The sequence below is a fragment of the Pithys albifrons genome, chromosome 13 (assembly GCF_047495875.1).
Source record: "Pithys albifrons albifrons isolate INPA30051 chromosome 13, PitAlb_v1, whole genome shotgun sequence".
Taxonomy (NCBI): domain Eukaryota; kingdom Metazoa; phylum Chordata; class Aves; order Passeriformes; family Thamnophilidae; genus Pithys; species Pithys albifrons.
The window spans coordinates 5,590,330-5,605,067 of NC_092470.1; the positions used below are offsets into that span (position 1 = coordinate 5,590,330).

A 14,738-nucleotide genomic window follows, 5' to 3' on the forward strand; every position below is an offset into this window, starting at 1 on the left:
ACTCAAGTCAATGGCACACACAGGGGATTGAATCCATGACCTTAGCATTATTATCATAAAAGGCAAAAGGAGGAGTCACATGTGGCTCTGCTTTTACAGGGATACCACTTTGGTCAGCACCCAACATCAGCCCATCAGTCCCTGGGAAAACTGCCTGAAGAGGAATTCTCCAGGTGATGAAGAAAAGGGTGTTCTTGGTACAAGAATTCCAAAACTCCACTTAAGAAGCTGCAACAGCTTCCCAACAACAGTGATATTCCTGCTCACTGGCAGAGAATGGGGCCCCTCTGGAAGCCCTGGGAGAAGGTGAAATGCTGTCTGTGAAACCACTAATGAGAACGTTCTAAGAAACCCTGCAGTGACATCCAGAGCAGCTCCCTGGCCATGAGGGACCAGACTGGTCCCACTCATCGCTGCTTTCAGGTGCTCCGAGCAATGCCAGGACCTGGACATGGCAGTTTTCCAAAGGGCTGTGGTCACAGGCAATGCCAGGCTACAACCACACAGCCAGAAAGAGGGAATTACAGCACATCCATCCAGGTCTCCCTTGCTGAAACCAAACCCTATGTTTTTTTCTGACCCCTTAGGACACATTTCAATCTGTCTGAGCAGTTTGAGAGCATTTTGTAACTTAAAACCATTTCTTGGTTTTGTTCTGTGACGAGTCACACAAGTTTTTTGAAAAAGACCTAATTTTGAATCTTTGGGCTACTGATACAAATCATGAACTCAACCTACAATCCACTTTTGTCACAACTGACATCAAGTCTGCACGAGTTACAAGAAATGAGATGCCACAACAGAGGTGGTTCCCTAAATGTGTTGTAATTGGAGGTTGAGTTGACCAATTCAATCCTGCAGCTCTGCATCCCATGGGAACCCCAATCAGGACAGGCAGTGAATCCAGCTTTGCACTTGGTAATGACTCCACAAGGCACCACCAGTAGCTGTGAGGCAAAATCTACAAAGGCCAGTTATTATTTTAATTTTTTAATGCACCCTGTCACTCCCTGTCCTCCACTCAAGCACTCACACACAACAACCAACAGCCCTTCAGCACACAAGTTAAGAATGATAAAGTTACTCACATTACAGGAGCTAAATTAGATTTAAGCAATCAATATGTTCCATATATTCATCTGTAATAACAAAGATGCATTTGACAATCTTTCAAAGTCTTCTGCAGACACAGGAAAGCCTTGCATAGGCTAAACTCAGGGAAAACATTTTTAACATCACATGAGCAAAAATAAAGGCAAAAATCTATTGCTTACAGATCGCTATAATTTTAATAAATGAGCAAAAGACATGCTTGAAAATGCTGCACTAAAGTGATAAAGTGTGGGCAGGATGAATGCAAAAGCAAAGATGAAATTCCAAAGCACAGGCTCAGGCTGTGGGACAGTCAGAACCACCGGCCCCTCCACAGCAAGTCCCAAAGTGAACAACAAACAGGACAAACCAAACTGCACATGGAGATCAGACTGAGCACGACACACTTTCAGCTGCCATCCCTGCTGGCTTTCTCCCCCCAGGCTGGTTTCCCCAGGGAAATGAAAAACTGGCAACAACAGTAAAGAGAAAACGATACTTCAGAAAACCAGCACTTCAGATTTGGGGCTGTCAATGCTGTTTCCATGAGCACATGAGATTCCAACCGAGCTGAGCCAGGAAAAGCCTTTAACCAGCCCTGCCTGGAATGGAGAGTGTGCTGGATCCTGCTTTGGATGTATCTGAAGGCTGGTTCTCCTTCCTCCATGTTCAGAAATCGACTCCTGTGCCCTCCAGAAGCCTCAGATGTGAAATACAAAAAAGTCCATGCACGTGCTGTGGTGTTGCCTTCCAGATTCTGCCTCACTTAGAATTATAGAATTGATTGGGTTGGAAAAGACCTCCCAGATCATCAAGTCCAACCCTTGGTCCAACTCCAGTCCCTTTACCAGATCATGGCACTCAGTGCCACGGCCAAGCTCAGTTTCAAAACCTCCAGGGATGGGGAATCCACCCCCTCTCTGGGCAGCCCATTCCAATGCCTGAGCACTCTCTGCAAAGAAGTTTCTTCTGCTCTCCAACTTCAATTTCCCCTGGCAGAGCTTGAGCCCATCATGCCCCCTTGTCCTATTGCTGAGTGCCTGGGAGAAGAGACCAACCCCCACCTGGCCAGAACTTCCCTTCAGGCAGTTCCAGACAGTGCTGAGGTCACCTCTGAGCCTCCTCTTCTCCAGGCTGAACACCCCCAGCTCCCTCAGCCTCTCCCCACAACACTTGTGCTCCAGTCCCTTCTCCAGCCTTCAAACCAGACCTACAGTTTTTACCTCACCCACAAGGAATACCACGTGTCTCTGCTCACAGACAGCACACTGAAAGGAGAAGAATGTGGAGTTGCACTCAATGGCACAGCTGGAAAACCTCCACAGTTCCAACTGGACACTCCATTTTCTGTAGCTATGGTTTGTGTGGGTTTTCTTCCACCCACTTCTTGAAAAAGTTACATAAAACCACAGCACAAATGGTCACCAAACCACTGCAGCCACCTAAGCCACCTCTGACCTCACAGTATCCAGATTATTTTTCCAAAACTACCATAACTTCAAATAAGGAGAGAAGCCAAAAGAATCCATAGCAACAAAAGAACAACTGCAAAACCTAAAATTAAGGCTCTGAAGACCTGAACTAGGTATAGACAAACAAGTACATGTGAAGATTTGGATAAATAAGCTATTTTACACTTCAAACAGAAGACAAGTCACGTCAGATTCTAGAAAAGGAAGCAACCTGGGAAAATGAGGAGGGAGGGCTGTCCCACCCCAGATTTGTGGTGCACTCTCTAATAGCCCTTAATCCTAATGAAATGTGTCCCATAAAATGTGCTGTTGCAAACAAGTCAGGAAAACTTGTTGTGATTTCAGATGGGATCCCTGGGGACTGTCCCTGTGTCAGCACCCACACAGGTACAGGGCACTGTGCCCTTCCTGTGCCTGCTGCAGGTGGGTCCAGCAGCCTAATGATTCCTACCTATTACTATTCTCTCCCCAAGCACAAAAGGAGTAACAAAGCCCTTTCAAACACTCTCCCCTTGAACTGCTGTGCAGAATCACAAGAATACACAGTGCAGGAATCACAGAATCATAGAATGGATTGGGTTGGAAAAGACCTCTGAGATCATCAAGTCCAACCCTTGGTCCAACTCCAGTCCCTTTACCAGATCATGGCACTCAGTGCCACGGCCAATCTCAGTTGAAAAACCTCCAGGGATGGGGAATCCACCCCCTCTCTGGGCAGCCCATTCCAATGCCTGAGCACTCTCTCTGCAAAGAATTTCTTCCTGATATCCAACCTAAACCTCCCCTGGTAGAGCTTAAGCCCATGTCCCCTTGTCCTACTGTTGGTTGCCTGAGAGAAGAGACCAATCCCCACCTGGCTACTGAGCTCCACACCCTGAGCACCCCTCACCTCCCTGCCAGCCTCCCAGGCTGGGAACATCCCTTACACTTCATTTCAACATTAATTTTTTCCTGAGAGAAACTGAGCAATGTCACCCTGAGCCATTCAATTTGGCTGGCAGGGTCCTCACACTGGGGTTGCTTTGGCTGCCAAAGGTGCTTCCCACATCCCTTCACTACCACACTGTCACATCTCTCAGTTTTCTTATGCTCCCAACCACGTTTCCATTCGGTGTTATCCTTACAGGATGTCATTACTGCTACAGGGATGATTTTGCAAGTCCTGGCTCCAAAAAGCTACAATCCAGCTGCTAGAAATGACACTCCAAGCAAGGCAATCATCATCAGTGGAGGTTCCCCCTGGACTTCAGCAATGAGCAGCAAGCACATCCAGTGCCCTGCCAGACCTCTGTCCTCCTCTGGAACTGTAACCTGGTGGGCAGTTTTGCATTTCTTTCCTCAAGGGTAAGTATTTTAAGATGAAACCTGTAGCTTTATTCCCACTTCAGAACCAGACAAACAAATGAGATTCCAGCGTGGGAAAAAAGTAACAAACCAAAACAGTAATTAAAGCTGAATTGAGAATTCATTACCAATCTGAAGATAAACTTTTATGAAACATTTTATTAGCAAATTCATTGCAAAACAACGATGTTCACTTTCTGACAAGGTTCAGTCTGTAGATCTGGAATCTATATGGTGTCATATATAACATTAAATACTGAAATGGTGACGTGAGACACACAGAATATTTTGCTCACAGAGCTTTTCACACTCATATTTTAAGCCATATCCCTGTGCTCATGTCACCCTCTCCCTTCTGCCAGTACAAGGACTGATGCAGGAGCACAGCAGAGCAGGAACCGACCCAACCCTCCACAAACACTCAGGACAGCCCATGGAAGGGCACGGGACACAGGGCCCCCTCCTTGCAGGGCACTGCCAGCTTGGAACACTGAACACCAAAACAGATTAACATTTGGCTACGACTTCATCTCAGCTGTGCCTCCTGTCTGCCCAAGCCCATTTCTAATAAAAGATGCACAAATGGACAGTGAAACACCTGCATTTCCTGCACAGGGAGCACTGAGAGCCCAACCCCGTTAAACGCCAATTCCAGCGGCACTGGAGCGTCCTGGAACTGCTCAGGTGTCCTGCCACAGCAAAACCATTTCTGGATGCAGCTTGCTTGATTTCCAGTTCTTTTCTAATTCCTCCCTTGCCTGTTTTCCAACAGGAACATTTGGCTTTATGAATTGCTTTTGGAAATATTTCATCTCCTTGTTAACACTCAGCTCTCCTCTCTGCTACTACAACACAGCAACAGCCATCGATGTCAGACAATTATTCAATTATTTGCAAGACACGTGGATGTGGCATTGGGGAGCAGGGCTAGTGATGGCCTGGGCAGTGCTGGGGAATTCTTGGGACACCTCTGGTATCTTGGGGGGCTTTTCCAGCCTCTGTGATTCTGTGATTATTTGATTATTTCTTTTAAGCAGTGGGACAGTAACCTCTTAAAACTGAGGACAAGCTGTGCTCCACTTCTCAGTACTCACTGAAGAGATTTTAAAAGTCACTGCAGGTCTCATGACTTATCTGACTTTTAGCAGCCTGTTCTACTTTTAGGAGGAGGAATTTGTGGCTCTCCCTTCCTCACTACAGTTACATTATAAGGTTTCAACACACGAACCACAGAGCTGTGTTAAGAAGAGACGTTCAGGCTCATTAACTACAGAGGAAAACTGAGAAAGATGAAGCTTATACAGGACTTGACTCCATCTCAGCCCAACTGGAAACAAGCTGTGGAACCACAACACTGGAAACTCGAGGATTAAAAACCTGGAAGTTTCTCCAAGTGCTCAAGTCTGTTAGTGATGGCAGGAACACAAAGGTGGCTCTGCCAAAAGGAAGATAAAAGAGGAGTCAGTGGGACCAACACAATCAGAGCTATGGCTTTTACTTCCAACACAACATAGTGAGAAGTGCTGCTATAAATATCTGTAATTTAAAATACAGGAAAACATTTATGTATTCAGAGTGTCATATAAACATGAAGACAAACTCAGATTCACCATGGCTCAAAATATGCAAAAGAACACACAAAACAAAGCAAAACCTCTCTAGAAAAGCACTCATTAAATACTGGCTGGAAGCTGCACACAGAACAGGAAATAAATGGAGGCTGTAGAAAAGCACAATATCTCTTCAGAGCCAGATCAAGTCCAACTTCAGCACATTAACAGGCAAGAAACACCAGTGAAGCCCACGCTGGCACAACCCCGAGTCCTGAATGCCCCACACCCAGCAGGGCACTGCTCTGCTCACCTCGGGGGCAGCAGCAACACTGGGCACATGTCAGGAGTTAAAAACACATCAAACAAGGTAAATTTATCAAAGTATAATAACAACAACAGCAGAGAACTGTGCTGGGTACTGACACACACTCTGACCCAGTGTCACAAAACGTGACAGCTTCGAGACATCCAAGACAGACATCAGATAAAAACAAGATAAAATATATTAAGAGTCCACATATGTGAGGTAGAGTTTAAAACCCTCAGAAGTCATCCATCCTCCCATGCCAAAGTTTAAAAAACATAAACAGGTGATAAAGTCCAACTGCTCTACTGATGAAGCTCTGAAACCCAAAGGATGTAAAAGGCACAGGTGACCAGAAAACAAGGAGAGTGAAATTTTGGGGATCAGTGGGCAGAATTACAAAAACATGGCTTTTTAAGGCAATAGTAAAATAAAACATAATAAAACACAGTATGATTCCCTCCTGTATGAGTAACTTAATTAAAATCTTACCTAGCAACTACAAGGGACAGCAGTACATTCAATTCTTTGAACAGACAGATGAATTAGTGGGTAATTTAATCACAGAATGGTTTTTCCTCTTTTAAAAGATCTCTGGACAAAACTTTATTACTAGAGGATACCAAAATTATCATCAAATGGCTGTGCTTCAATGAGACCCAAAACCCCTGAATCAGCAAAATCCCTGCTATCCAAAACCAGCCATATGAGCCAACACCTCTGCAATGCTCTAAGAAAAAGGAGATCAATTGACTAAAAAGTGAAATTCAGGCTGAGCAGAATAACTGAATGTCTTCAGTGGTACCAGCACCAAACCAGCTGCAGAAAATTCACTGCTAATCTGTGCACAACAATATGTTTGGAGGGGAAAAAGCTCTCTCTAGTGTACAATTCACTGTTTCCAGATCAGCCTCACTCAAGGCAAAATTTCCTACTGAATAACTATGAACACAAGAGGAACAGGAGGAATAAAATGCTGTCACACCAGAGATGACCAGTCCATTCCATCCCCAAAACGCCACAATCAGGCTGGTCATGTCACAAGAGACTGCAAGTGAAAATCAGTGAACACCATAAAAAATTCCCTAAGTTTGTGCACTTGGAGCCCAGTGAGTTCCCGAGGTGGACAGACCCTCCTGATCAGCACCTTTAGGGAGCTGGTTGTGTTTTTTCCAGCTAGTGTCCAATTCCAACATATCCAGAAACAAAGAGTGGAGTGATTGTTTAGTCAGTGTAAAGAAAGAAAATTCCTTTTCCTTTCTAGTAATTTGCTACCTGAGCAGACTGTGAACAGGACATTAAATGGTTTTCATTAAAATTAAACTTTAAACCTCTTCATTTTCTACACAACTCAAACATCTCCTGGTTGTTACACACTGCAGGGACATACCAAAATCCCAAGAAACTTCAGCAGCAGAAAACTGCCAGTTCCTTCCCTGCCAGTTCCTTCCCTGCCCTTGGGAAGAGCAGCTTTAGCAAGAAAAAGCAAAACTGTTTTAACTGATGCAAAAAGGATAGATCATCAACTGACATTCTGCTTATTTTGTAAAATTAAGATCCTCTTCAGCATGAATGAAAATGGTGAAAAAACCTGGAAATTAAAGCACCATACAAAGCAGGGTTCCAGTTTCTAGAGAACCCTGTAACTATACACATACAGATCCTGCTTATCTGTTTAGATGGAATTAATCAGGATTACCACTTTCATCTTGGCAATTTCACTGGAGGCTGAAATCAATAGCACTCAATCAGTAAAATATGACTGTTGTTTCCACAGTGCTGAGGAATTTTCTCTATTAAGAACAATTTTGCCATTTTTAAACTCAATGGCCTCAGGCATGATATTGAAATACAGAATGCACAGAGGTGTATTTTGGCAGGACAATCCAATCCTGGGTGTCTGGGACTGTTTCCTTTGCACTCCCTGACAACCCAACAGTAGCACAGATTCCTTCTGGGAAACCAGCACTAATTAGTTATTAGCAACAACTCCACTTACACACCCTCACAGGCAATGCAAAGTGAAACTTTAGACATCCTGCATCAATAAAACCACTGCACGTTTAGAAAAGTTGGCTACAAACACACTGGCAACATTTTACACACCAAATCATCCCCATGAAACTGGTGATGGTACAAAAATTCACTTTTAACCCCAGACTTTTAACACACAGACTGATGTTGCCCAAGTTAAATGTTTTTCTAGCTTGAAAGCAAAGGTTAAGAAACATTTTATATCACTCTTGGTGCTGTTTTCCTAAACTCCCCCTCCATTTCCACACACTTATCACCCTCCTCATCTTGGCCAGGCAGCAAACCCCAGTTTGGTGCCTGCAGAGTCTTCAGACTTCTCTGAAAGGCTTTGCTTGAGGGTTAATTTATGTAAATCACGAGGGCATTTTATCATCAGGAACAACCAAATACTCTTCTTTATATAAGGAAATATCTCCCATATGTGACTTCCTTACTTAAATTGATGAGTTTGCAGGAGGTAACTGAGCCAAGGGATGGTTTTTTTTCAATGACACCTTTTGTTTGCTGCTTTTCCCCGTGGTAAACATTGGGCACAGGTGTGTACACACACCTGGCAGTCCCAAACCCAAGCGTTAGTTTATTAGGAAAGCTCCAGAAGCCAGTCAAGTCATTTCCATGGGTGACTAATGAACATGCAGTGTAAGATCCATGCAACTCGTCCATATGGAATGGGAATATCAAGCAGAGAGACTCGTGCTCTACTGACTTGGGACACAACCAAGACCTGAATATTTCTGCTCTATTTTTAACCAGCGATATAATTAGAAAAATCAAGCAGCACACACGACACAGAAACAAATGATGACCTTCTGTTTCCAAGGACCCCCAAGGATCTGTGTTCCCATCCTCAGCTCCTCGGGAGGAGCATCCCTGGCAGCAGCACCTGGGAGTGGTTCCCAACACGCCACATACGGACCCTTTGGGTTCTGGGCACCTCCTGCAGCTCCAGCCCCACCAATTACTAATTCCATTCACTGGGACTTCCCAAACCAGCAGTTTATCCTCTAACAACAAAATACATATCGACTCTGAGGACTCTGAGAATACCAGGGAGAGACAGAACAAATTTCCTGCTTCTGAATAATCTCATTTGCAATCTTAATGGTGTACACAGGCTATCACAGCTTTCCCATTGAAAATTAAGTGACACCAACTTCATTTTTATTCCCAATAATGCAATCCTGTATAGAATCAAGTTTTTATGTTAATCTCAACTGTAACAAACAGTTAAAAGAGGTGAGATTCAGCTTAATTTAAAGCTTCTTCCAGATTTTTTTTTGTTTTATTCTCTTAGCTAAGTGAAACATTGTCCTAACTCTAAATTCAGTATCTAATCTCACCTTACCTGAAAATCAACCAACTAGACTGGAAACACACTATTGTTTGCAGATACACCAATAAATGAAGTTATACAGCTTTTTTTCCTAAAATAATTCAGCTGCACTCTTTTCTTCTTCAGAGAGCAATGACCAGCTATTTATAGATGGGATCAAATGTCCCTCCAACACACACAGCCCAATACAAAGAATATGGGCTTCCAAATCTGCAACTTTCTGCTCATCTATGGCATTTTTATCCCCACCAAAAGGCCAGCACAGGGGGGGTTTTTGCATTAAAACCCCCTGCTCTGGACACAGCAAACAGCACTTCACTCCTGACAAGCAGAGCTGAGTAGGTTTGACCTACAAACCCAGGGCTCCTCTGCCTCTCCAGCCCTCAGCACCAGCTGAAGGAGGCTCTTCCAGCATCCCAGAGAGATGAGGCTTCCCCCAGAGCATGGGATGGAAGACATGGCACTGTCACCCTCACAGCTAAAACACCAAGGGGAGCACTGTCATGTAACAAACATCTGTGCCCGAGTCCCTCTTACAACAGGGAGACACTTAAAAGTGTCTCTGCCCCAACACAAAAGTCTGTGGAACATCCTCTACTTAAGTAAAACCAGCAGCCATCAGGTGGGAAATAGTGTGAATTAAGATGAAGTCCATCCACTACATATGAAGTATCTTATCTTCATTGAGACAGAGAATCAAGAGAGCCTCTCCCTGCCTTTAAGGACCAGGTACAAACACCTTCAGGCAGGGAAAGCCCAGCTCCTGGTCCTTCCCGGGGATCCCATGGGACAGCACCCATGGACACAGCACAAAGGCACCTTCCACAGGACAGAGAGAAGAGGAGTTCACCACAGCTTCCAAGATTCCCACAATACTTCTAAATTCCTGCTCCAGTGAAGGTTTTATTCCATATTGTTTCAGCACATTGCTCCTCCTCCTTGGCAGATTTAATTCACAGATTTGGCTCCAACAGGCAGAACTTCACCTACCAATTTGATTTCCTCAAACCACAAAGCGTTGTTTTAAACTAGCCAACAACAACCAAGACAGCCGTAACACCAGCGAGCTGCCAGGAGAGCGGAAATACGGGATAACAATCTTCACATGGAAACATTTTAAACACCAGAAAGTAACTTATCTGCTACACATGCTCTGTTCAAATCCTACTGCAATATTTTTCAAAGCAAAAAAAAACTGCTTCAGGCCTGGAATCTGCAAAGCTTACAGTGTGTAAGAGAATAAATAAATATATTCCCTGGCAACAGGAGTCAGCACACATGGTTCCATCAGTGGAGTCCAAGATGAGAACTACCACAGACATCAGTGCCTAACGTGATTTGAAACAGAACAATTACACCATTTAATATGAGACTTTAACCATTCTCTCTTCCCCAAGTTGCTAAAAATCACTCATTTGACGAGCAGTTTTTCCCAAATTCCACTTGCACAGAGCTTTCTCTTAAAATACCAAGAGTCAACCAATCTACAGGGGAATTTTTAAAAAGAAAAAGCCCAGCATTCAAGCACAGATTTTCTTTCAAGCTTCTTTTGGAGCTTATTGCTGGAAAGGAGGAAAAAAGAAGTTACTTTTCAAAGCCAGCATTTGGCCAAACGAGCAGATAACATCGCTGTAAAGCCAGGGAGGCTTTTGCGGTATTAATGGTCTCATGTAGGGGCTTTTGAGAAAGCCTCCTCTGCCTCACCTGGGCCAGGCTGCGCCTCCCGTAGCCTGCACAGAGCCAGGATTCAATCACGGATCATTAAAGGTAACAATGGCAAAAGGTGTGAGCGCGGCGGCGGCGGCGCTGCCAGACCGCTCCTTTCTGAGCTACTGCGGCAGCTCCGGGGCAAGTTCGCGGTGCCCACAGGTTGCCGGTGCCGAGCCCGCCGGGGCCAGCGCCGCTGCCGGGCCGGGGCCAGGACGGGCCGGGCAGTGCGGCAGCCGCGGGGCGAGCGCGGAGCCCCGGCCGGGGTGCGGGCAGGGCACAGCGCCCAGCGCCGGGCTCGGGGCTCGGTGTGCTCAGCCAGGTGCCGGGCCGGCGGGGGGCTCGGCAGTGTCCCCGCCGGTGCGGGCTCGGCGCGGGCTCGGCGCGGGTCCCGCTCGCCCCCCGTCCCCCCCGTCCCCCGCCTTACCCGTGGGCGCGCTCCGGGGGCCGCTCCGCGCGGCGGGCACGGGCTGCAGCAGCACCAGCGCGATGCAGAGCGAGCCGAGCAGCAGCCGCCGGGCTCTCCGCGCCGCCATCGCTCCGCTGCCCGCGCCCGGCGGCCGCGCCGGCCCCTCCCCCGGGGGCTGCTGCCGCCTCCCTGCGCTGCCGGCCGGGATGGGATGGGATCCGTTCAGCCCCGCCGGGGCGGGAGGGAGGGCGGCGGGAGAGCGGCGGCGCCGCGCTCTGTCCGTCTGTCTGCCCCTCGCTCGCTCCGTCCGTCCGTGTGTCCGCCCGCCCCTCACTCCATCGCGGGCCGGGCTCCGCCGCTCCCTCCCCGTTCCCTGTTCCCTCCTCCCCGTTCCCTCCCACGAGCCCCGCGGGGCGCGCGCGCCGCCTCCCGCCCGCCCCGCGCCCCGCCCGCACACGCGCATGCGCGCGCGCTCCCCCCTCACACACAGCCCCCCGCGCCAGGTGTGCGCGCGCCCGCCCCTCCCCGCGCGCCACCGCGCCTGCGCGCGCACGGGGGCGGGGCCGCGCCCTCCCCTCAGGGCTCCGCCGCCCCCTCAGGGCCCTCCGGTCGCTCCGTGCCGGCACCTCCCGGGATTGAGCGCCACAGATCGGGGTGTTCCGCTCCCCGGGACCCGCGTGTGCTTCACGGCGCGGCACCGAGCCGGGTACGCCCGCGGAGCGCCGCCGGAGCGTGCGGGATGGAGAACTCCTCACGCCGCGTGCTGCTGCTGGGAAGGGCAATCCGCTGCGACCGAGAGACCCGAAATCACGCTAAATGTGTAAAAACAACTTGTGGAAACTTGTTTTCTGGGGGTGGAACTCCGCTCCTCCGGTTGTTGTCGCCCCTCCTAATAAACGTGTGTTTCGAGCATAAATAAATGTGAATAAAAGGCCAAACATTCTCCGAAAAAGCAAATGAAATGCATTTTCATTCTCCGGGGGGTAATTAGTTTCATACAGCATTTGCCTTTCAAATCTAAATCATTGGAATGCCGCGCCGCTTCCAGCCGGTCCCAGCCCCGCCGCCGGATCCCTCTCCTTACAAAGGACAGTCACAGCTATAAATACACATCCCTCCTTCATTAATCACATGGAGCGCACCCTTATATTTTTTTCCATCTCAGCTTGTTGCCCACTAAATTATATTTTTCAACGCACGCGCTGTCCTTGCTCATTTTATTATCGACTAATTGAATCGTCTCTTGCAGGACATAAATTATGTAGGACCAGGGCTCGAGGTAACCGGGACATAACCAGCCCCCTGGGGCACTGCGGGATGTGCAACGTGGGTACATCCCCACAAAAACGTGTTGCAAAATGTTTTAAAACTAGTTTTAAATCACTTGTTCCCCCCCAAAGCAGGTTTTTACGCTGGCAGTGAGACTCCTGCTAAGGGAAGTTTCCCTGGATAAGCTCAGTGTGTGCAGGGAGGGTGTCCCCCTTGTTGCAGGCGGCTCAGGATTGCCGTGAAATCGCCCCTGATCCAGCGGGATTTGCAGGGTTTGCTGCCAGGCACAGCCCCGTGCCCCCAGCCCAGGTGTGGGTTTGGATGTGCACAGCCAGCTCGGCGCTGACGTGACTGCGAAGCACCAGCTAACACAGGTGTCTGAGGCGTTTCTCCTTGTGAAACTCGCTTCATTATTTTATGTTTCTGTCAGGAAACAGGGGGGTTGGCCACTAAAAATATCCCGGAGCATTTTCACAATGGAATAATTACCTCCTCAGAAGGATGTTTGGGTTTCTCCAGCTTACCCTTGCCGAGTTACGCTGCTATCTGATATGCCACAAGGATTACCAGCAACCAGCTGTAATTCATCCTGAAAATGGAAGCGGTGATTAAAAGGCAGGACTGGTAGAGTAACTGCTATTAAAGCTGGTTAGCAATTCCCATCATAAAATCCTGCCCTCAGTCGCATTTAATAGGGCCAGAGTAACCACTGTGCCAAAATTTAAGCATCTGAAGTTCGTACCTCAGGTTAAATTATAAACATTTCTCCTTTTGTTCTGTCAGGGATTTTTGAATCTTAAGATTGGAATGATCACTTTATCAGAGGTGTTCCCTCAAACCCTGCCAAGAAAACCCTCCTGAAAATCCCACTGGTGCTTTGCAGAGGCTTCCCAGAGCTTCCATGCCCCTGCAATTCCATCCTCATTGCAGCCCAGGGCTCTGCGACTCACAGTGGACCTGCACTTCCAGTTCCCAGCTGCTCTGGACCATGCCAAGGTGCAGGTAGGAATGGTGAGCAGGGAACCTGTCCTTCCAGTCCTCTTGGGAAACATGGAGCAGGAAGCTCCTTGAATAACATGGGCTGGGGACTGGAACTGGATCTAGGACAGGTAAGTTGGCAGGCTCTGGAGAGAGACAGGTTCTCTGGGGAGGAAAAACAGGTCAGCCTGGAGGAAGGGATAAAGGAAAGCTCATAAGGAAAAGTCTGGAAGCCATGCTGTTGGGAGAAGAATTAAAATCAGGGTGGGAATGGGAGGAAATTGCCAGGAGGACATGCAGCTCAGGGACACCTGGAGCTGTCCACAGTGTCTGAGGGAGAACTCGCTGGGCAGACGGGTCAGGAGGGAGAGCTGGAGCAGGGGGAGGGAGGAGGAACCTGAGGCTGGGTGTGGGATGCGGCAGGGACAACGGGAAGAGGGAATTCACTAGACCCAGTGATGTAGGAATGGGAATGACAGAGGATTTAGGAATGGGAAACTGTTGGCACCAGGAATCTGAAACGCACTGAGAACGTACCTCGTGCCCCCCCCGTGCTGCAGAGTGTGCCAACCACTCAGACAGGGGATGCTCCCACATTGCTGCCAGCTGCATCAACGTCAGCACAGGATTAAATTGCTGGGCTTTCTAAGGTTATCTCTAGACTGAAAAGAAGTACATATTTATTAAAACAACAGTGGTGAGGCTGCAAAGGAACACGCTCCCCAGTTATCAAACGCTGGGATCAAGGCAGCCAGTGCAGAAGGATAAGCCTGGCTCAGACACTGAACCAAGGTCAGGGAACCCAGGCAAGTGCCTCAACAACTTCCACTTAATTTACTACAAAAATCAGATGTAGGTATGTTATGCACACTGAGAGGAACTGTGGGGTGAGCAAGTACAGCACTGTGGGTGGGGGTGGTGACTGATGCTCCAGGAAAGGGCTTCAGCTCTGGGAATCCTCCAGGATGCAAAGCACAGTCCTTAAACCAGATGCCTGGGCTGACATTTTAAAGCCTGATCTACAGAAGTGAAGAGCACTTGCAGATAAATCTGCAATATCTGAGAATGTATTCAGCTTGTGACTCAATTGGATACTTCACCATGTCCTATTTTCTGACAAAATCAGGCCACTGAGTATTTCTAATTGGATCTCTAAAATGAAAAGATATTTTTTTATTATTCCGTCTGTACACCAGAGTTCCTCATCTGTAAAATAAGGGCAACACCAGTTCTCACTCCAGTG

At 47.8% G+C, this 14,738-nt stretch overlaps 1 protein-coding gene across 7 annotated transcripts in view; it reads right to left on the reverse strand.

Annotated features, from left to right (window-relative positions):
- The window catches only part of NEO1 (neogenin 1), a 173,686-nt gene extending 162,219 nt beyond the window's left edge, over positions 1–11,467 (reverse strand). For all 7 annotated transcript variants that reach the window (XM_071568983.1, XM_071568985.1, XM_071568982.1 and 4 more), the window contains exon 1: positions 11,267–11,467. In XM_071568983.1, coding sequence (XP_071425084.1) covers positions 11,267–11,375 — 109 coding nt within the window. In that variant the 5' untranslated portion in view covers positions 11,376–11,467. The remainder of the gene's footprint in view (positions 1–11,266) is intronic.
- Between the last annotated feature and the right edge of the window lie 3,271 nt (positions 11,468–14,738).